The sequence below is a fragment of the Typopeltis vanoorti genome, chromosome 7, assembly GCF_054136105.1.
Source record: "Typopeltis vanoorti isolate ZY-2024b chromosome 7, IOZ_Tvanoo_1.0, whole genome shotgun sequence".
Taxonomy (NCBI): Eukaryota; Metazoa; Arthropoda; class Arachnida; order Uropygi; family Thelyphonidae; genus Typopeltis; species Typopeltis vanoorti.
Window position 1 is genome coordinate 127,524,935 of NC_143555.1, and position 23,118 is coordinate 127,548,052.

At 34.5% G+C, this 23,118-nt stretch overlaps 1 protein-coding gene across 3 annotated transcripts in view; it reads right to left on the bottom strand.

Annotated features, from left to right (window-relative positions):
• The window catches only part of LOC150105051 (retinol dehydrogenase 12-like), a 73,689-nt gene extending 53,577 nt beyond the window's left edge, over positions 1-20,112 (bottom strand). For 2 of the 3 annotated variants that reach the window (XM_090396120.1, XM_090396118.1), the window contains exon 1: positions 19,877-20,112. In XM_090396120.1, the coding sequence (XP_090252246.1) occupies positions 19,877-19,997 (121 nt within the window). In that variant the 5' untranslated portion in view covers positions 19,998-20,112. Of the gene's footprint in view, positions 1-13,208; positions 13,342-19,876 lie in introns of those variants that run through there. The other variant, XM_090396119.1, reaches the window with a different exon arrangement.
• Between the last annotated feature and the right edge of the window lie 3,006 nt (positions 20,113-23,118).

The window sequence follows — 23,118 nt, forward strand, 5'->3', positions numbered from 1 at the left end:
GATACATCTTCTGTATCATTATAATGATTAATAGTCTAATACACACACTACTGATCTGAGTGTTTCTAGCATGCTAAAAATAACAGGTGGCTATACTCCCACCTTGTAAAGTGCTATTACAGCTACATGCTTCTCATAATCTCCCCATTGCATGTTAATTAACCTGTATAGCTAAACAACTCTCTCTCTCTCTCTCTCTACTGATAAACACGTGAATGTTATTGGCTGTGCACAGCACCACCACCAACAGATTCGGGCTTGTGCATGAGGGGGGGGGGGTGCAGAAGTTGTAACAGTATTTACAGTAAGACAGTATAGCTCACTGATGATCAATATGGTCAACATGTTTTTACTTTTTTTTTCCTGCTAGGTTATATGAATGTTGTAGAGCCTGTGTAGCTCAGTGGATGTGGCGTTTGCCAACCACGGTGCTTGGCCGCACGAAGGAAGACTTGGGTTCGAGTCCAGTCGGCGACTAGAGGAAATTTTTCTAAGCCTTTCTTCGACCGGTTCCAGAGTTAGTTGATCTCTGGCATGGGCAAGCAGGTTTTTCCTCCCGGAAACTCGGGTTTTTCGTCCTGTAAACTCAAGAAAATCGACCGTAGAACCCACATTATTTTCAGACATTAAATATATTGTGTTAGGGTTACGGACCACGAGATGGCGGCACATTTGAGCTGTCTCTCTTCACTGAGTACCGCTTAATTAGTGATAGCCTTGGGACATCTATCTCTGATTGGTACCAGTGGAGATTGAACTGCCCACTCAGTCTCCAAAAGTTAGATAGGGCTAAATGGCCTCGCCTACTCCCCGTATACGGGAATAAAAAGGCGTTAGCTGATAGTGTAATTGACAAATTAACCTTGCTATCAAATATAAAAATGCAGGAAATGTCTCCTCCTCTAGAAAATTTAGCCCAATGGAAAAAAAAGAAAGAAAAAAAAAAGATCAAAATCAATTGAATAAAGCGATCAGTACAGGCATTATTTGCAGAACGGGTTCCCTTTATTCCACTGATAAACAATTACAGAATTGTTTGTAATCAGTGGAATAGTGCAACGTGTAATTATCCATAATTAGGGCAATTTACGGTATTGTCATAAGCGCTGTAGTTTCTTGATTAATTGGATTTTAATGCTTTAATGCATACTGTGTTCTGTTCTGTTACAGTCATTGAACTGGTTATAGTAAAGAGATGAGTTTTCGTAATGATTTTTTTGTAATAATTGTCGTCAGTGACTCAATTACAATTTGCTTTAAGAGTTATTGCCATGATTGATACTAACAAATGTCTTTCTGATGAGCACTTTGTTTAACCTATAAATAAATAAGGAAACAGTTTAAACATAGATTACACGATAAAACATAAAGTTTTATATATAGGATAATTTCTGTTTTGCACATTTTCACCTCATTTTTTGACACCGAAAAGAACTTGAGTGAATATCTGGAATTTCCTCTCATCACTTCACACCAGATTGTTGGTTATTATTGTCATTCACAGCTGCAAAATCTGTCCACTTTGAAATATAAACTGTGTATGATGGCAAAAATAAAACAGCGGGGCACATTTTGCAGAATCCATAATGAATACATTTGTTATCATCATCACTATTTAATATCAAATAGTTGAGGATATAAAAATTAGAACGATTTGAAAGATCACGGATGAAATATGCATGCACGTGTGTGTGTAAAGTGTAAAACTATGTTGTTTATTTTAATCGATTCTGACTAAATTGCCACAAAAATCGCACAAAAATAACCAAGGAAAACATTAAAGGGAAAAAAAAAATATGAAAAATATTTTCACTTACACAAGTTTCTCTTTAGCCATTTGACTTAAGAGAAAGCCACTTGTTCGGAGTAGAGGGTTGATGCAGAATTAAATTATGTCCACAAAAATATAAAGTTGCAGTGATGGCGCATACATCGCCGGATGAAAATAATGCGTTAGTATAGGAAAATAAATAGCGATGCCCCAAGGTAACCGCTTTAAATATTGAAATATTCTCAAAAAAAAAATGAAAAAATTCACGCCAGTACTAAAAACATTTGTATCAAGAAACACACTGAATCAAGCAACACGTGAATTATCAACACCTCTGGACTGCGACAGCTAACCTGACCTTTCAAAGTCAGTGATATCCAAATATTCCTCTAAAAAAAAAGCACTCAATAGTACCACACACAGGGCGAGAAACACTGGAACCAAATACATTAAAAAACTTGAACCGTCAGCTACTTGCATTAACCTGAACAGAAAACCACCCAAGGGTGTTATGGCTGCCACTCCAATTATGAAACTTATATAAGCAGTGGGGCTCGTGGCTTGAAATCGCAGGGGTGCTGCAACTTTCGAAATATAGGTACATACACACTGTAAGTGCAGTGTATACGTGTTTGAATAAAATATCAAAATTATGGTAAAAATTAAAAAAAAATTAAACATGAAACAATATTGTTTATTATCGATAAAATTATACAGTTCGGTATAATTCAAAATTACTTAAAAATAAAATATATTCTTCTTGTTTTGTTTCATGAAAAAATATTGTTTATTATCGATAAAATTATACAGTTTAGTATAATTCAAAATTACTTAAATAAAACCATTATCATAACCCCAATAATGTCTAAAATAAAAACTATAACAAATGTTATGTCTTTAATTATAATGTCCAAATATTTAAAGAGACGGAGTAAACACGATAAGCACTGCCGTATCCTCTTCAGCTACACAGGATTAAACAACGCTGTCGTAACAGGACCTACCGAACCAACCCACCACAGCCCAACTGGCACAGCCGACATCCCACACAACATCAAATACCAGCACAGCATTCAAGCACTGAACGAATTATCATCAGACCACAACCGAATCCAACTTCACTTAGGGAACAAAGACCAGTCACTTCCCCCCCAAACCTCCATTGTCTGGGAGAAACTTAGGAAAGTGCTACCAGAACACATTGGTCCGGTTCCCCGTATAAAAGCAAAGGAAGAAATAGACACGACAATAAAGAACCTCACCAATCAAATCAATAAAGCCATAACAACAGCCACAGTATACACAATTATCCACAAACAAAACCGTCTCCCGGAAGAAATCATGAACTTAATAAGGGAAAAAACAGACAAAGAAAAAGATATCACAACACTCGTGCTCCCCAGGACAAAACAGCCCTCAACAGATTAAACAAACTGTCCGAGAAGCTCTCCAGAACCACAGGAATCAACAATGGGACAACAAGCTCACCTCCATCTCCGCTGCAGATCATTCCATATGGAAATTCCTAAACAACCTCAGGAACAAGCGCAAATCCTCCCCCCCCCCTCTGCAAACAGAACAGCACCTTGCATACACAGATGCTGACAAAGCCAAAGCCATAGCAAGAAACATAGAAAAACAATGCAGTCCTGCATATGAGAACTTAAACATCAGCCATGTATACAAGATCCATCGTAAAGTCAGGTTCACAGTAAATCATCCCGATGACAATCCAAGCCCTATAATGCCTACCTCACCTACCGAAATAATCGGCATCATCAACCATCTCAAGATCAAAAAGCCCCAGGTCCTGACAGCATCACTAACAAAATCATCAAGGCATTACCACGCAAACCCATAGCACATCTGGCAAACATCATAAACTCCATCCTCAAATGGCAGCACTTCCCCCAGTCACGGAAAATAGCTGACATCATCCCAATTCACAAACCAGGCAAGACCCACACCTACCTGAAAATTACTGTCCCATCAGCCTACTGTCCAACTTAGGGAAAATAGCAGAGAAAATCATCCTCATCAGACTCCAAAATCATGTCAACCAACTAAATATCATTCCACAAGAACAATTTGGCTTCCGTCAAAATCACAGCACCACCCAACAAATCCATAGACTGGTAGAATACATCACCACAGGATTTAATTGGAATCAGCACATTGGAGCCGTCTTCCTAGACATCTCAAAGGCCTTCGATAAAATCTTTCACCAAGGCCTCCTCTACAAACTTATCATCGCTAACCTTCCACTAAACATGATACACCTGATCAAATCATACCTCTTAAACAGGAAGATGCAAGTCAAAATCAATGATACAGTCTCAACCCAATGGAAAATCCTCGCTGGAGTTCCTCAAGGATCACTGCTAGCCCCGATCCTGTTTAACATCTATATGGCAGACATCCCTCAAAATCCTCTCACATCCACCATCGCTCTTTATGCAGATGACACGGCTACACAAGCCAGATCCCGCCAACCACATCTCGTAACCAAAAAACTACAAGTCACCATCCTGAATCTAGAAAAATAGTTTACAGACTGGTGACTACAATTAAACCCCCAGAAAAGTACAACGATACTCTTCACAAGAAGACGAGCATCCCCCAAAGGAGACATAACCCTGTTCAACTCTAAAATTCCCTGGAAAACTGAAGCTAAATACCTCGTAATACTTCTCGATAAACGATTATGCTTCAACAGCCACATCAAGAGCACATACACCAAAGCTTCAAAAGTTATCGCCCAGCTATACCCCCCTTGATCAACAGGAACAGCAAACTGAGCTCAAGAAACAAAGTTCTACTGTACAAGACAGTGATCCATCCCACAATTATATAGCGCCTCCCCAGCCTGGAGCCATACCTCCAAGACAAACATCCTCAAGCTACAAAGACTACAGAACAAGTGCCTGTGAATGATACTGAACGCCCCGTGGTTCATCAGGAACGCCCAGATCTACCGGGACATAAATACCCCCTACATCTCTCCACTACTACGCTCCCTAGCAGAAAAATTCTTTATGAAGACATCTACGTATCCAAAACCAACTAATACAACAAGCCGGAAACTATGACGGTAATGACCACTGGAAACATAAAAGACCGAAAACCATCCTAACACTCCACGACGAATAACCACTTCTGCCCACTCAGGGCGAGCTAAAATAGCTCACAAATCTCTACCATCACTGCTCCCGAAACAAACAGGGAATATGAAAAGCGTCAAGCTTCACCCTCTGCGCCATATATGTCCTGCGTCCCACGATAAGCCCTACTACTGCCGCAAACTGCATATAAACACAGTGGAACTGCGCGATGGGCAGTGCTGCATTACGCTAATAGCTCGCATCTTACTATGACGTGCATATGATTGCGCACATAGCAAATACTAACAATATGACACTGTGGTAAACACAATGCTTCTAGCGTCCTTTGCCCTCCTAACTGCTACAAGATGGATTTTTATTATTTTTTATACAAAATAAGAGAATTGTATAAGTCTATTGATGATAATATTAAATATTACAAGCAAATATATATAAATAAATTAATAAATAAATTGGGGGTGCTGCAGTTCCGCAGTGCCTGTCGCCCCTGTATATAAGTGATAATATAGTTTCAATGCTGCCTTTTTTTTTTTTTGGAGGGGGGGGGTATACGGGTTATTTTCTTTTTCGTTTCTTTCTTTAGGAATTTTTATTTCATAACAAAAATCAACATCTTACGAAATACCAATTTTTTTTCACTTTTGGTGAGAAGCTGCTAATGTAAATTTAATCCTAGAAAATGTATAATTATAAATGTGAAACGAGTGAACGATATTGGAAAAACAGATTGAAAGTCAAGTAAAGGGTCAAATATTATTATATATTATATATGGAGCATTTGTAGAAGAAACGAAAATTTTAATGAAATTGTGAAGATTTGGGGAAAATACCTGTAGTATAAGAATAGTTTGGTAATAAACTACCAGCATCCTTTATTCCAGTCCCAATCAATGCTCGCAGGAAGTTGCTTCCCTCCCCCCCTTCCAGAGAGCTTCCGAAATTGTCCTTTGAACAAAGATACTCATTTCGTGGCATTTATGTTTAAGTTGATATCTTATCCAGGTGTGCGACAGGAAATACCACTGTAGGCCCAGATAATCTGATATTTAGATAACAAACAATTGTCCTTGAGCGTAACTTTATTTCAAATCCAAGGTCAAAATTTCACTTAGGTATAAGTATTTGCATCTTCACATTTTGTATACCGTCAGAGCTTAATTTCATAGGAAACTGAGAATGATATATCTACAACCATAAATTAGGTTCACCTACAATGCTAAAAGATGCACAGTATATTGCTGTATTTTATGTAGTTAATTTAACTAGTGTTTTTGACAATTTTAAAATGAAGTAAGATTAAAAGAATCTTTTGGAGTATAGACAGTGGTTTCAAGAGCACCTTTCAAGGGGGGGGGGGTGTCAGAATAATTATTTCTATTTTCCTCCACTAATACGTTTGACCTAGTTACGGATAATTCTATAATTATTCATGCTTGCTCAAAATAAAAAAATGAAAAAAATGCTACTGGCATCTCAGACCTTGAGAAATCCACTCAGAGCTAGTACCCAAGCTTACCCCGTTTATCGAGGGGGGGGGGGATAAATATAGCAAATGCATTTTAAACATCGCTGGTCACTGTTTATATAAGTACTAATATTTCGTACAAATAATTTCTGATCTTGCACTGCTTATTTTGCGTTCGCGAAATAACATTATCACAACTGTGAAAATCGTAATTTTTCAACTGATATTCCTTAAATATAGCTTAGCTAACTGTTCTTCCTCTCTTTATCACTGCAGCATGACTTCCTGTAGCTCTTTACAAATTGCGTATTGGCTGTCTGATATGAATAGCCGGACAGATACTCGTATACGTGTAAATGTCAATATAGATAGCTTTCAAATGCATTCAAATATAAGACTTAACAGTTGGGAATATTTCAATCAATAGCTTTCAAATGCATTCAAATAAAAGACTTAACAGTTGGGAATATTTCAATCGATAGTTTTCAAATGCATTCAAATAAAAGACTTAACAGTTGGGAATATTTCAATCGATAGTTTTCAAATGCATTCAAATAAAAGACTTAACAGTTGGGAATATTTCAATTTGATTGAAATAATTCTACACAGCCCTAATTAGGGCGAGCCAGGCGCTCAAAATTTCTTTCATTAAATAATTAAAACGTATCGTTTACGGGATAAAAATCCAAGGGATTGATGTCCATCTTGCCATAGAAGTTAACAGTTAACATATTTCATTTTGACAGCGGAAATCTTATGTTATAACACACAATTCATTGGTTTGCATATTTTTAAATGAAATTTTGATGTTTTTTTTTTTTTTAATTCAAATTCTAAATATCGTTGGAGTTAATTGCAGCAATACCATGCATAGAGCGGTGAATACGTGTCGTAAAAGATCCATGCAATAACGTTCCAAACAGACAATTACAGTATCGATGAAAATAATAATTACGCATCATTTGTTTACTGCAAGCTCACCAGAAATACTAAACTAATACGCACAGTAAAATTAAAACGGATTAAACTAAAACAAAAAACAGTAAAGATTTTATTGTTGATAACTGATCCCGAGTGTTTTTTGAAAAAAAAAAAAAAAGTGTATTAAACAATATAGTTTGCACAGGGTTTTTCTTCAAGCAATAATTCACCAGTGTTTTCAACAGCATTTTTGATATTAAAACATTTTCAAAAATCTGACAAAGTTATAATAATCGACCGCGATGAGTCTTTTGACTCCATGGAGGCATCTTATAAATCTCCTGTTGTTGTTTTTATGGCTTGAGAAAAAGTTCGTCTCAACCTGATCCATTGACTGCAATAGTGATGTTCTGTTGAGTGACAGTAAAAGGATTTTAATATTTTCATGCAAATCAGAAATAGCATTAGGATGACATGGGTGCCACGTAATAATAATAATACTATCATTATCTTCACAGTAATGCTCAACTGTGGGGAAAAAAAAGAAGTTGTAAACCATTCTTCAAATATTTGTCGCGTCATCCATGCTCTTGAAGCTTTATAATTTCAAGTTTCGTTCTAGTGTTAACCATTTTGTAAGGTTTACAAGCTTCGATGCTTTTCCTTTTTTTCACTCATAATTGTGAATAAAAGGGTGCTCGTGTGTAATAAAAAATTAAAATAAAATAATTTAATTTTAATTTTTTTTTTTTAATTATTGACTTTGCTGCACCAAAACTGAAATAATACTAAAGTATGCATCGATACAGCGGTATGATAAGTGACTAGAGTACTGGTTTAGTAGAGCCGGTAATGCATTATGCATACCATACCATACCATACGTTTGTTATTTTATATTTAATTTTTTTTAAGTGTCCAAAATTATAAACAGTGATATGGTGAAACCCACTCTGTTCAAAGCCTCATGCAAGGAATTGCTTTATATGTTTTCAAGGTCTACTTATCTTTGAATGATGAGTTGGAATTTTGCCAATCGGCTCAATTAGGAAATTTGACAGCAAACTGAAGTCCTTTAGGTTTTTTTGTTTTATGTGAAATCTAAAACTAATTTTCTAGCAATGTGGAGAACTAACTAGCAAAAATACGAATAATAATAATAATAAATTTAATTATTCATAAGACATTCGGTAATGTATACTTATACAATACCTCGAGTATTGGTACCGAAGATAAAGAATACAAAAATTCTTCATTAAAATACGAGACAAATACAGGACAAGTAGACAAAAACTGATTTTGTATACCAGAATTACAGAAATGTGTAATATTTCATTTTAAATATTAATCACGCGAAATAACGCATTTTAAGATTTGAACATACATCCAATTTTATTACGATTTACTTCATTTTTAAGGTGCCTGGGGAAATGACGTTTGCATCCATAGGCTAGGCAGCTGGAAGAAAGACTTTCTCGATAAGAGAAACTTTTGCTATGCCTTTTTCAGGCGGTTCTTGAGTTAGTAGATTTTTGGCATGGGCAAGCAGGATTTTTCCTACTGGAAACTCGAGTTTGTAACATCGCATCTCAAGAAAATCATCGAAGAACTCACACTATTTCAGATAAAAATATATAGGAGTAGATACTACGAGATGGCAGCAGTTGTCTGCTGTACTCTGCTACCTAGATGCCTAAATTGGCTCATCCTAAACTGGATCAATACCTATGGATCATTGATAGTCTTGAGCCAGCTAACCGTGAAGGCTCAAGGTGAACATATTGAAGCGATAAATTTGCTTATGCCATTTATTCCCCAAATTGAGTAGTCGATGCCGTTTTAGCTCCAACTTTTATGGTCAATGGCCAGCGGATTTCTTTATTTGTTTATTATTATTATTATTATTATTATTATTATTATTATTAACTGGATATCTCCATGGAGTGCAAGATTCATCGTGGGAGGTCAACAGTAACTATTATTAACACAATAGTAACTATCATACCGCTTCTTCAATATGATTCACTGACAACCACCTCAGACAACTCATTCCACTCAATTCACCAAACTCTTCGCAAAAAATCTGAACCTCTCATCCCTACTAACTATACTTTTATTGAACTTCCAATGTTGACCACTTGTACTTTCCTCTTTTGGCAATGTTGAAAATTTTCACCTACATTCATTCTACAAAATCCTTTTAGAAGCTCAAGTTTCTGTTATATCCCTCTCTTCCTTTTATCAACAAATTTTTGTAACACCCACAAATCTTCAGTCTATCTTCATACAAAGCATTTCACAGATCTGAGACCATCCTGGTCACCTACATCTGAATCCTCTCCACCATCAGCTCATTCAGAAACCCATAACCAAATCTGTGCTCAGTGGTCCAGATGTTGACATATCAAAGCCTTGTTACGATCCAAATGATTCACTGCTGTTTTGCCAATTTTTGCAATACGGCATCTGAACTTTATCTCCTTGTCAATTACGACCCCCAAAATCACTGACCGACTTCATCAATTTACAAAGTGAAACTCCATCAACTTAATACACAGATTGAAATCTTTTCATTCTTCCAAAGTGCGTAACTTTACTTACTATTGCCCTATCCAACTTAGCATCAGCAAACAACTAAATATCACTCATTAAATTCATTATCACACTGGTTCACCTGCCTAATATTTGATTCTACTCCATCATACACTATTCTGTAATGTTTTCCAGTTTGCTTAACAGATTATCATACAGTAGTGGTTTTCAAACTGCAGGTCGCGACCCGTTAGTGGGCCGTGAAATGAGTTACCGAGTTAAGAAAAACTTGAATTAAATATAACAAAACATCAGGGTGTCTGATAGATTTCGCAGCTGTAACATGTTCCCACTGGACGGTGTCACATCCTGGTTTCAAGAAAGAATTCGATTGACGGAATATTATGTCCCTTCCGAGTAAAGTAGACGTGTGTTTACAAAGTGTTAAATATATAAGTCAAACTAGTCTGAATGATTTCAATAAAATTTACGTGAAAACTCAGTATCGCCTTAATGATAATGTATGGTATCTATGGGAGGGAAGTTGTTTATCATTCTGGGCGTTTTAAATAAGATAATGGTTTGCTGCGTCTGTTCTTATCTGATTAACATCTGATGTTATAAGATACTGAAGTGTTTACTGCTTACTCCATCCTTGCCACGAGTTGCCTTGTATTGTGAAACCTTAGTCAATTTAGGGTGCTCTAGTTCGTGGTATGAAATGTATTTTCATTCTGGGCCGCAGTCAGAAAAGTTTGAAAAACTCTGCCATTTAAACAAAAAAAAAAAAAAAAAAAAAACGTTCTATTCTCCGCCCTGATGATATCCTCCACAAAATAATCACTCAGTAATTCAACTATTTCTTCATCTTCTGTTACCATCAATACTAGAAGAATTCTTTAAAGATTTTTTTTTTCATATTTTTTTCTTTTTACTGGCTACATAGCGAAAGAACTCTTTGGTCTGCTCATCTAATTTCATCACATAATTTGCTTTTGTCTTGCATACCATACTATATATATATACTGTAATTAAATTATGTAATTAAATTGTAAATAATATTTTTTTCGTTTCTAATCTTTTTTAATTGTGATCTGTTTGAAATGCATCTTAATATTAAGCCATTTAACCACGTTTGTTCTATTGATCAAATAATGTCTGTTAAGGCCCTATATAATCTATTTTTAAATCAATACAATAATTGTATTGCATCATGAAATTATGGCCTCATGATTTCATTCACACACACACACACACACACACACACACACACACACACACACACACACACACACACACACACACACACACACACACACACACACACACACACACACACACACACACAATTAGGATTCGAAAAACAAGGTGACAGCTGTCTGCTGTATCCCTCCTCCTCTTTGATCTATACACGTCCAATAGGAACTACAGCAACGTTTTGACACTAGGAGAGGACGGGCTACCAACTGATTTCCAAAAAAATTAGGGCTAGAGAGTGATGGAGCAAAAAAAAAAAAGCGCGTTGGATTGATTTATTTACTACAAAGAAACGTAAAATACTCAACGCAGAATTCCCCTATACTGAACTTAATGCCGCGCAAAATGCTCATGTTTTGTATGAAATGGGCCTACCACACCTTCAGATAAGTGAATTAAAAGTAAAGTAACTAAGAACATTTTTTTTTCCTTTTAATAAATTTCATTAAAAGGAAATCAAAACTGATTTACAGTCGAGTCTGATATAGCAATGAAGCATTTCATATGTAGATACATATACAGTATCTACATATGTGAATTTTAGAATGGGATTCTCCAAGCAATAAAGACAATTATATGGCCGCAGGATTGCTAAAAACAGAGACCAAGGACAATAATACAATAATTGTGTGTGGCAACCTTAAGAATGCAAAACAAACGATTCTTTCCACGAATGCTTTTATCTGCAGTATTATCGGGGGCCTTATCGGGGCTTCTTGAAAGGCAACCTTTCAAGAAGCAGCCAGATAATATCAACAGCGAAATTAGCTATCTTTCAAATATCTGAAAGACAGGGAAACATGCTCACTGTTATTATTGTTAGATGTCATCTTCCTATAATCCTAGGGCCATCGTGGAAAGCCATTTCTTATATGACCTTGTGACTTTTCGCGATTCGCTTAGGCATTTCTTTCACATTACTTTCACCTTACAAAAGCTGGATCAAGTGTGTTCAAGACAAAGAAGCATGTCAAGAAATAAAAAGCAGATGTGTTTTGTCTTGGTGTTAATGCTAATTTTAATAAATGACTATCTTGCCGTACCAGTGGCACAGCAAGGCAATTACTGATACAACAAGATATTATATCTAAGCAAGAATTGCATAACAAACAACTTAAAGACAATACTAGAAATGGAGTCGTGGCTTAGAGTCAACTTCCAAGTTGCGATTGCAAAAACAAATTAATGGAAATAAGTTTATTTATCAAAGGATGGAAACTCGAAGGTGAATAGAAAAACCAAACTATCAATCAGACAGTGCAGCGTTCCATTTGTAAACTGTGATATAACAGTGGGTTAGGAGTTTGGATTAGGAGCCATATATCGTAAGGCCAGGGTATATGAACACAAAGTCGTGTTAGTATTTTGGACGATTCTGCGTTGGCGATGATTTGAGGAAATAGGAGTGCAAAGAATAGCAGCACAGTCCCGATCCTTTGGGAAGAGTCAGAACAATGGCTGAGGTAAGCAACGAGTTTAACCATTCAGGAACGGACTGCCAAAATTAGTCAAAATTCCTGTCAGTTTATCTACTCAAGAAGGTAGCATCTGTAATCGTAATCACAAAGTGTTCTAACATGTATTGAGGTTTATCAAAATAAATAGTATATGAAACACTCCGATATTAGTATAATTTCTACATCATTTATAGCAATCCTCCACGAAAGTAAGGACTCCCCCCCTACCCCGACAGCTTCTTATACTATGGTTGAATCAATTCTACAGCCTAGACATGGTATGTTTTGCCCATTTCGCTGGCTACTTAATTTTATTTAAGGACAAACAATCCTAACTACACTTCAAAGACTGGATTTTTTTTTTTTTTTTTTTTTAAATCAGAGCTAAGATATATCTTTTTGGATGAAAACTTATGACGTGAAAAAAAAAATGTCCTTCACTTAATTGCGACTGCTTAGTTCACATGTTCTTTTATAAGAAAAACAGCAGCGATGCATGAAAAAAAAGCTGCTGCTGCTGCTGAAACTACAGTATTATAATTTAAAAGCAACTGCTCACCGTGATTTACTATTGAGATTGCCAAGACTATATCGGAACGTGATTGATTAGCAACCGAGGCGAAATCTATTCTATTTCGTTATAGAAGCTTATTATAAAGAAAGAAAAATATTCAACAGTACTCACTTTCCTACAAGAAATAGAATGCGATTTATACATGAACCGGAAATTTCTACGTTAGGTGGTGAACTAAACTATTATTAAATAACCCCTCAACAACAACAACAACAAAAAAAAAAAAAACATTCTCATGTCACGTGGTATTTGTGCTGGGCGAATAGCGCAAGTTAAAGTCTGCGCAAAGATAATCAGACCAACGCGTGTGACGTTGCTGTTATCTTGAAAACCTATTGTTGTGCATGTGTGCGTCATTCTTTATTAGATAATAGCATTACGCACATCAGGGTGGTATCCGACTACTTCTTAAAGCTCTTCACGCTGTTATAAGGAAAATGTACTTATCAAAAAAAAAAAAAAAACTTATACGCTATATTACAGTGTTTTTAAAAATTGCGGATTGTGAAATTTTATTTTATTTTATTTTTAAAATTAGTATTGTGGGATGTCTTAATGATACAAAACATATCAAATATGATTCTGATTTCAAGTTTATATTTGGTGATACAGTTAAAACTTTGTTTTGCTTGCCATTATGCAGTGGAGTCTCTGGGGGGAAGGATTTGTTTTCATTATGCACGGTCGTTTTTTTTTTTTTTCTTCAGTTGTCTCCAGTTTCTACTAATTTTGTCTCCTTACTATATTTAATGATACAATAAATGTACTAGTTGTTCTTGCATTTGCAGCATGGCATCTGCTGGGGAGGGGATATTTATCACAATACAGGGATAGTTGCATTCCAATCTTCGGAAAGAATAGGCGTAATGAGCAAAAATCTGTTTATTCCTGTGAATAAAAATAAATCATTCTATGTTTTTTCGCAAGTACCCTCTTCGGATTAAAGAAAATCTTTCCTGATTTCCGTTTTTTAATTGTTTATTTTGGGATTTTTTCCCCCTATGTGGTTTATTAACACTAAATACAATATCGTGTTTGATATTAAGTTTATGTTTTATTATTATTACATGTAGTAAGGGTGCGTGCTATTTTGGGAAATTTTGTTTCATTTTAGTGTGTGTAAATATTATTATTTTTATTATTTTATTTTACGACCGAGATGCAATACCAGGGCAACGCACATAAAAGGTGTGTCAAGCTCCGAGCACTTCGCCGCCTTCCTAAAATGTGTTTATCTTTCGGGATGTATCACATTTTAAGCCGAGGTGTAGTGTGTGTGTGTGTGTGTGTGTGTGTGTGTGTGTGTGTGTGTGTGTGTGTGAACGCGCGCAGGGATCGCGATGTGAAATGTGCTTTTGTATGAGTTGTGGCCAGAAAAGTTTGAAACACACTGCTATATTAGATATAATAAAGAGAGCGTCCCTATAATTGAAGGCAAAAAACAGCGAAGCCAAAACAAAATAATCGAACAGAATGTTTTAAACTAAACTTAAAGTAAAATCATAAGTTCTTTGTTACCTATTCTAAAATGTATATACTAAAATAATACTTCTGTTGCGATTATTAATGGTATAAACCCCCTCTCTCTCTCTCTCCTTCCATGAGTGTTTGACTTTAGGAGAGTTAGCGGAATAATATATTTTTTATGAGATGGATTTTTTTTATTTATTTATTTATTTAATTTTTATAACATTTTGTATTTATTTTTTATATAGAGACCAGAGATGAAACTTTTGCACGCCACTCCACGACTCCAATAAACGAGACAATGATCTCACAATGGGCAATGAAATTCATCGTCGACTTAAAGACAATCACAAACATCCATGCTAACACGGCTGGATTCGAATCCGCGATTTGTTAGTTGAAGAGTGGATATGCTGACCATTCCGCCAACATTATAAATCCTTCAAAAATCCTTAAATCTTATAAAAAAATAAAAGCTTTAATTTCGTTTTATTCAACAAGGAGACTGGATGAAACTTTTTTCCCCGAAGTGGTTGATGAAATGGTGAAGACAACATGACAGACAAATTCCACTATCCTATAACTTAGCTATATAAATAAGAAAAACTCTATTCGGGATTACTTTTTGCATAGATACAAAAGTGAAATAAATCTATCGGATATTTTTTCTTTACTCATTTATAAATTATATTACCTTTGATTATATAGTCATTAATTTATATACATCATGTGATAATCGACTATGCAAGGTCGATTCGATAAGGAAATAGATTCGGTGTCCGCTAATGACTGAACGCTAGCACGGTTTTTCTTACGATCCTTCCTCTATTTAAATTGAAGGGGGAAAAAAGCTAACTATCTTCAGTATTCCACTATATGAATTACGTATTACGCTTTTCTTTGTTTACAAGTACGCGCAACAGAGTTTTTCTTTTTCAAATTGTAATTTAGATAGAAAAAAAAAATATTGTTTCCAATGCCATGGAATTTTGGAGCATCGAAGATCCTGTGTGCATGTGTGTGATTTATTTATATAAATTTATATTAATTTATTAAATTTATATGAATAATTTTTAAATGTAATTCCTAGTTGCTGCCGGGTGCTGATGACACGTCTAGCGAAAATGGCGAAACGTCTAGATTAATTAGTTTAAGTAGTCAACATTACACGATTTTGCAATTTCTTTAAAAATTTAAGAATGAAAGAAGAAAATAACTTTAATAATAAAATTCAAAAAGTAAGTCGAGAGCAATCATTTTAATCTAATTTTTAATCCAACAAAATTGTATAGACATACAAGACGTTACAATTACAAGTGAAATGATTGCCCCTCCACGTAGCGCCATGAATTTACTCGAATTCACGGTTAACTAATATACGAACGTTTTTGAAGGTGAAAAACAAAACGGTATTAAAACTACACTCACTGTAGATTTAAGAAAATCTTAGAAAAGTTCATGGTCAGTTGGATGGTATCAGGGGCGGCTCGTGCATAGGCACTGAGGAACTGCAGCACCCCCAATTTTTCTCGATATATATATATATATATATATATATATATATAAATATTAATATTTGCTTGTAATATTTAATTTTGCTATTAATAATCCTATACAATTCTCTTATTTTATAAAAAAATAAATAAATAAAAATCCATCTTGTAGCAATTAGGAGGGCGAAGGACGCCAGCAGCACTGTATTTTTCACAGTGTCATATTGCTACGCGCAAACATATGCACGTCATAGTGAGATGCGCGCTATTAGCGTAATGCGGCACTGTTCGTCGCGCAGTTCCACTGTTGTTTATATGCAGTTTGCGCAATAATAGAATGTTCGTTGTGCTTATCGTGTTTACTCCGTCTCTTTAAATATTTGGACAGTACAATTAAAGACGTAACATTACTGGGGTTATGATAATGGATTTTATTTTTAAGTAATTTTGAATTATACTAAACTGTATAATTTTATCGATAATAAACAATATTTTTTCATTAAACAAAACAAGAAGAATATATTTTATTTTTAAGTAATTGTGAATTATACCAAACCGTATAATTTTATCGATAATAAACAATATTTTTTCATGTTTATTTTTTTTTTAATTTTTACCATAATTTTGATATTTTATCCAAACACGTATACACTGTACTTACAGTGTGTATGTATATTTAGAAAGTTGCAGCACCCCCGCAATTTCAAGCCGCGAGCCGCCACTGGATGATATCTTAAAAATTGGGGAAAAATCATAAAACAGGCTGATGAGATTTGGGAAAAAAAAAAAAAAAAATGATGCATAAAAATTGGAAAAAGTTATAAAAAACTTTGGTTAAATCATAATTATGTCCTATATATATATATATATATATATATATATATATATATATATATATATATATATATATATATATATATATATATATATATATATATATATATATTATAAGGTAATGAACAATTAAAGTAAATTAGTTAAATAAAGGGACCGTTAATACTCATAAACATTTTCTTTTCAACTTTCCTAAAATTAAATTTTCCATAATGACATTTGGGGAAACAATGTTAAGAAATATTAATTTTAATATCAAACTGAATATCAAATTAGTAGACAGAAATGAAATTATCTGTTCAAAAGCAATATACATCATAATTTCCTTATTATTTTTGAACAAAATGCTAAAAATCTGCTACTTTTGTGTGTTTGTGATATGAGGTTATTAGCCTCTATATACTCTATATACAAGTAGCTCATTCGTGAATATATTTCATGTGTGTGTGTGTGTGTTCACTCGAAACTTCTTTCGCTGACCGTGTTTTAATTTCAAATCTACTCAGCCCATTGCAACATACTTCTGCTATATTCTTAACTTCCGTGCGTATGTGCGCATAAAGAGGGGAGGACAGACGAGATGAAGTCTGGTTTTAAAAAAAAAAAAAAGAGTCGAACCTGATTTGTAATATTATGTAAGATACTAAATGACCTTCAACAGGTGGTATTCAGTCCAATTCCTGTTTGTGACATGATAAGGAAGCGTAGGTATAAGGATCTACAACAAAAACTGTTTGTATTTAAAATATTTTTGCAATAATTTCTTCTATAAAGAAAATACCTAAATGCAACGATAACAATACGTTTTTGCAGTATTTCGAAGATACAACCCTTTTGTTTGACTAATAACAGAAAAAGCGTCTTTCCCAGTTAGAATGAATTTGTTCTCAAACAGTTTGTTTTCTGACCACTCAATAGTCAAATACGCAACTATTTATGTCAGCTAATTATTAAAAAATGATAATCTACAGACCTAAGCACGCTCCCTTTCGAAGGATGTGGAAATGACGTTCCCAAACGTCTTAACTAAAAGAAAGGTGTGTGTGGAGGGGGGGTTTCGAACTTCTTGAGACGAACTCAATTTATTTATGCAATAACATTTCAGATACTGGCTTTTTTTTCCTTCTAGATATGCACTGCATTTGTCGCACTAGTATTGACATGCTATACTGACATGGCTTTTAAGTCAGAGATTTAAACTTCCCCCCACCCCCAATAAAGAGCAGCATCTTTCAAGCAGTTGTATATTAACATATTATTAATTTTATCAATACATTCTTTTAGTATGCAAACAATTTTTGAGACTGGAGTGTGCATTTTTTGGGAATATCTTTCATGAACTTGCTTACAGGAAAAATCAATCACTTGACTATTGCAGGATGCTATTACTTTTCTCAACTATAGATGAGCTAGAATTAGATAATCTTTTTCCAGGAGGGTGGAAAAACATTTCCGCTCTATGGGAAATTTATTTATTTATCTTCCTGGGAACTTGGGTTTATTATCCTGGCTAAAATAATATGAGCAATTAGCCTAAGTGCACCGGCCGTAGTTCAAAATTTTATTATCACGTGACATCTCCAAGAGGTTTCCGAGGACTCATCGCGGGAGGTTACTCCACCCACACAGCTACACTACTTAATCCTCTCTCTATACACTAGATCGCCTTCCACCATCTGCACACTATGCAATCTACCGACCACTAGGAATATTTCTGTCTGTTAATTTTGTGATCTATGGCTGTTTTGCTTATATGAGGGATGAAAAACTCGCATTTCCGGAAAATTGCACGTGCGTATGAGATCGACTAATTCATCTTCAACTGAAAAGAAAGAAAAAAAAAAAATTCCTCTCATCATGACGATGAATCGAACTTATCTTTGCAACAGAAGGGTGGAATGCGTCGCTATTCTTCAACCAACGTTACAACAGGCGCTTGCAAATTTTAGTACAACAGCCTACGCAACGTTAACAAAATGCCCCATAAGTTCCGCTGCAGTTATAGATTCAATTTTGTTTTAGCAATACATTCGCCTACACTTGAGTTTTTTTTTTTTTTTTTAATCTGCAGAGATGATTGATTCAACATTGGAATGATTTTGGAAAGTTAAGAGATCCGACTCGCATGTTAGACCCAATCACACATCTAAATCCGAATGAGCTCAGTATCAATTCTTATAGCACACGGAATATAAACTGAGCTGTATAATGTGCTACTAGAATTCTTCCATAGCACGACAGAAATTAAAAAACTCTATTTGCAGTATCAAGCGATTTATGCACCCGTGTTTTAATGTTTTTGACAAACGTTAAAAATTCTAACATTTCAGCAATAATTACGAAAATTTTATTTCTAGTGGACTAACACTTCATTTGGACTGCTTTGCAAGTAACTATTTATCCGCCTCCGTTACAATTATTTTAAAAGATTTAATCAGACCAACTTTATTACGTATGTTAAAAATTAAAGCATGTTTGCACACATTTTTTGACATACGTTTTAGAGACACCAATGTGCTCTAATATTTTCGTGTGTAGGAGTTGTATATATTATTATTATTATTATTATTATTCCTGACACCTCCAAGGAGTCCGAAGACTCATCGCGGGAGGACACCTACAACTGTCTCAACCACTACACCGAACCTCTATTAGGAATCATCTCCATCAACGCCATCTACCGCCCACCACCACCACCACACCTAGTATTTTTTGTAAATTGCGTGTGTTCTGAAGGTTATATATTTCTTTTGTTATATACTGAAAAAGTAACAGATATCAAACACGCAATGTTTACTCTACTCTGGTAAGTAAATAAGTATACAATAAGGATCATTAGTAGACAGTATATAAACAAAAAAAGAAATATATATATCAAAGCTTTATTTGCCCGCAGTAAATATAAGCTATTTGTTTGATATAATATATTACCATGGCAAACGTATTTTAATCTGATACACATGCTAATACGGTAAGCAGTCTTACCTGATATTCCTAAGCATATAAAAATAGATGAATGATCAATTGCAAAGTGCACAAGCTCGTCGAAAGAAATGGCAAATACAGACGTTTCTTCATCATAACTAGCTGAAAAGATTGTACTCATTTTGCTTTTTTTATCTTATTCAAATCACGTTAAATTAGATATTGTAATTCTACGCAGATATAGTGTTAATACAGCAAATCTTAGCTGTTGTCACTTGCAGGCCCAGTGACCTTCCTTTCTAGCCTTGAATTAGTTCGTGCTTTGACACACGTGTAACGATGTCAACAGACTAACAGCGACATCTGCTGGCACCTTCTTTCTAGTGTTAAAATAAGATCATACGCTGTACAGTGTATCATTAGTAGCGACCTCTGCTGGAATATGAATATTCAGTATTTATAAACATGTATACTGTACTTGTAATTTTAAATTATTTAATCAATTCATTAGAAAATAAATTTATATTAAGAATAAAAATACAGCAATTAAGCTTTTGAATTATTATTATTATTATTGCAATTTGCCACCTCCAAAGACTCATATACATCTGGCCATCTACTCAGCTATATACATCTGGCCGTCTCCCCTACTACTTAATTTTCCAATTACAACCCAACGACACTACGACCATCAGCGCCATCTACCATTCGCAAAGTACTTTTTGTCTGAATTATTGAAATATCAGCAGTTATGGGAAAGTAATATGTAAATAATTAATATCAATATTAAATTAGAAATATCTTTCCGATTTTTTATTATTTTTTTCTATCTAAATTTCTATAAATGAGCATTAGTTTTTTATACATTTTTTTAGCAAGATCGAAGAGTGATATTGTTATTTTTGCATGACAAAAACATCTTGCCCACTAAATGCACTGTATTGCATGTACAGTGCATTCACCACTGTCAACTGTCCATTTGGTAGCAATCATATTTCGAAGTGAATATAATTAGTACTTTACGCTAATGCTATAGATAAATAAATATGCTACTAACAGTGTTAGTCATCTCTATTACAGAGTTATATGTTATATATTTTTAAGTTAGTATTACAATTTCAACAAGATTTAAATTAGTTATTGAAATTGATAGTCATGCCACAATGAAGATGAACTTAGTAATTTAGTGAAGGAAGAATTGACTTCTTTTTTTTTTTTTTTTGAAAAAGAGTCAAGAACATAATGACATTAAAATGGTTCGGTGCTCAGTATACGTACAATGCACAATTGTTTATCTGACATGAAAAGTTCTCCGAAAAACCAAATTATTTCATGCAACAATATACAGGAGCTGAAGAAGAAATAGTTGCTACTAATTAAACTGTGTTTACATATTATACAGGAAAAACATAATCACGGTCTTTGATCAATGAACTGCAGCTCCCAAACCGGAAAACACAGGCAATAATTTTGAATAATTTTCTTTAATGTGCTCTTCTCGTGGACAACAGAATAAGGAATTGAATTAAATGAAGTTCAATTCTCCCTTACTGGTTGATACTGAACAATCATATATTTATCAGAAAAAAATATATGTATAATTTATATAGGAAATAAAAGTGTCCATCATCTTTGGCCATTTTCTGCCTTGGACTGCTGGACGAAAGTGTCCCCCAAAAGTCTTGTCCTGAGCATCTCTTTAATCTCATCCTCCCACCGCCACTTCGGTCTTACTATAACTCCCTTTCCATCTCTGGGATATCATTCAATATCAGCTTCATCTACTTTTGAGTGTCACTTCTTGCAGTATGATCTGTCAATTGCTATTCGGATCTTTTAATGTCTGTTATAATGTTTCTCACTCTAGTCTGAGCTCTGACCCAAATGTTGCGTTTTCTGTCTAGAATGATAATACCGAGTAATGATCTTTTCCGTTTTCCTCTGGGTAATCCTAAACTTTACGTTCACTTCCACATGTCATTACTGGGAGTATACAACTATGGAATATCTCTCTTTTTTTTATTAAGGCAGATTGGGATGTTTATTTTGAGTGCTTCATAGTGTTTTCCAAAAGTTGATTCAACCAAGTTGAATTCTACGTATAATTTCTTCTTCACAGTCTTCTACTTCGATCTTCTGTCCTAGGTAAACATAGGAGGTTACTATATCAGTGTTCTTGTGTTCGATTTGTACTAGCTTTTGGTGATTATTGTTAAGTCTTCGTTTATATTTAAACTTTTCTTTTTTCTTTTTACTTTCTGCATTCAATTCAATTCATTGATCGTTTGTTGAAGTTCTTCTGCAGAGTCTTCTAAAAGAACAATGTCATAAACAAATCGTAAGTGATTTGGTTCTTTCCCATTAATTATAATTCCTCTTCTTTCTTCTTTTTTTTTTAATCTAGATTTTTAAAAAATTTCTTCTAGTGCTGTTGTAAATAGTTTAGATGAAATAGCATCTCCATGTCTAAACTTCCTTTTTTACAGAAAATTTCATATTTGTTCCTGATTTTATAGATGCTGTTGAATTTTTTTTACATATGACTAAGTATGGGACTATATATATTTTTTTTTCAATTCCTTCTGTTTCAGGACTTCTAAAGTTGCTAACGTTGAGATTGAATCAAATGTATTTTCAAAATCAATAAATGCCAGACCTAAATGTTATTGGTATTTATTTATCTTTTCAATAATTTGTCTTCTTACGTATATATAAAGCCTCCGTAGCTCAGTCAGTATACACAAAGCCCTTTGGTCGTTAGAACCTGAGTTCGATTCCTGTCCAAGACGTGAGGAACCTTCGAAAGGTCTCTTTCGACGAAAGATGAGTTTGCCAGTCTCATACGGATGTAGAGGGGGTTTTTCACCCTGAAACTCGGATTTTTCTTCCCTCAGAACAGGCAAACTGGCCCCGTGAACACACACACACACGAATCTACAGCCATAAAATACATATTTAATCCCTCATTAGGAGGGCTCAACCAGTTCTAAAGGACGGGGAAGGAAAGGGGGAACCCCATACGAAATAAATAAATTCCATATATATGATCGATAGTGTAGTCATTTTATTCTGTATCCTGCTTGTTGTTGAGGTTGACAGAAATCTAGTTTGTTTTTCATTCTGTTGCTAATAATTTTTGCAAAAATTTTGTATATTGTTGAAAGGAGACTGATATGGAGGTAATTTTTAATATCTTCTCTTTTTCCCTTTTTTATAATTTTTTTTATAAATATAATATAATAAGCATAATATTATTCCAGCTCTATGATATTCTCTTTTGCCTTAGGCAAGATGTATAAATT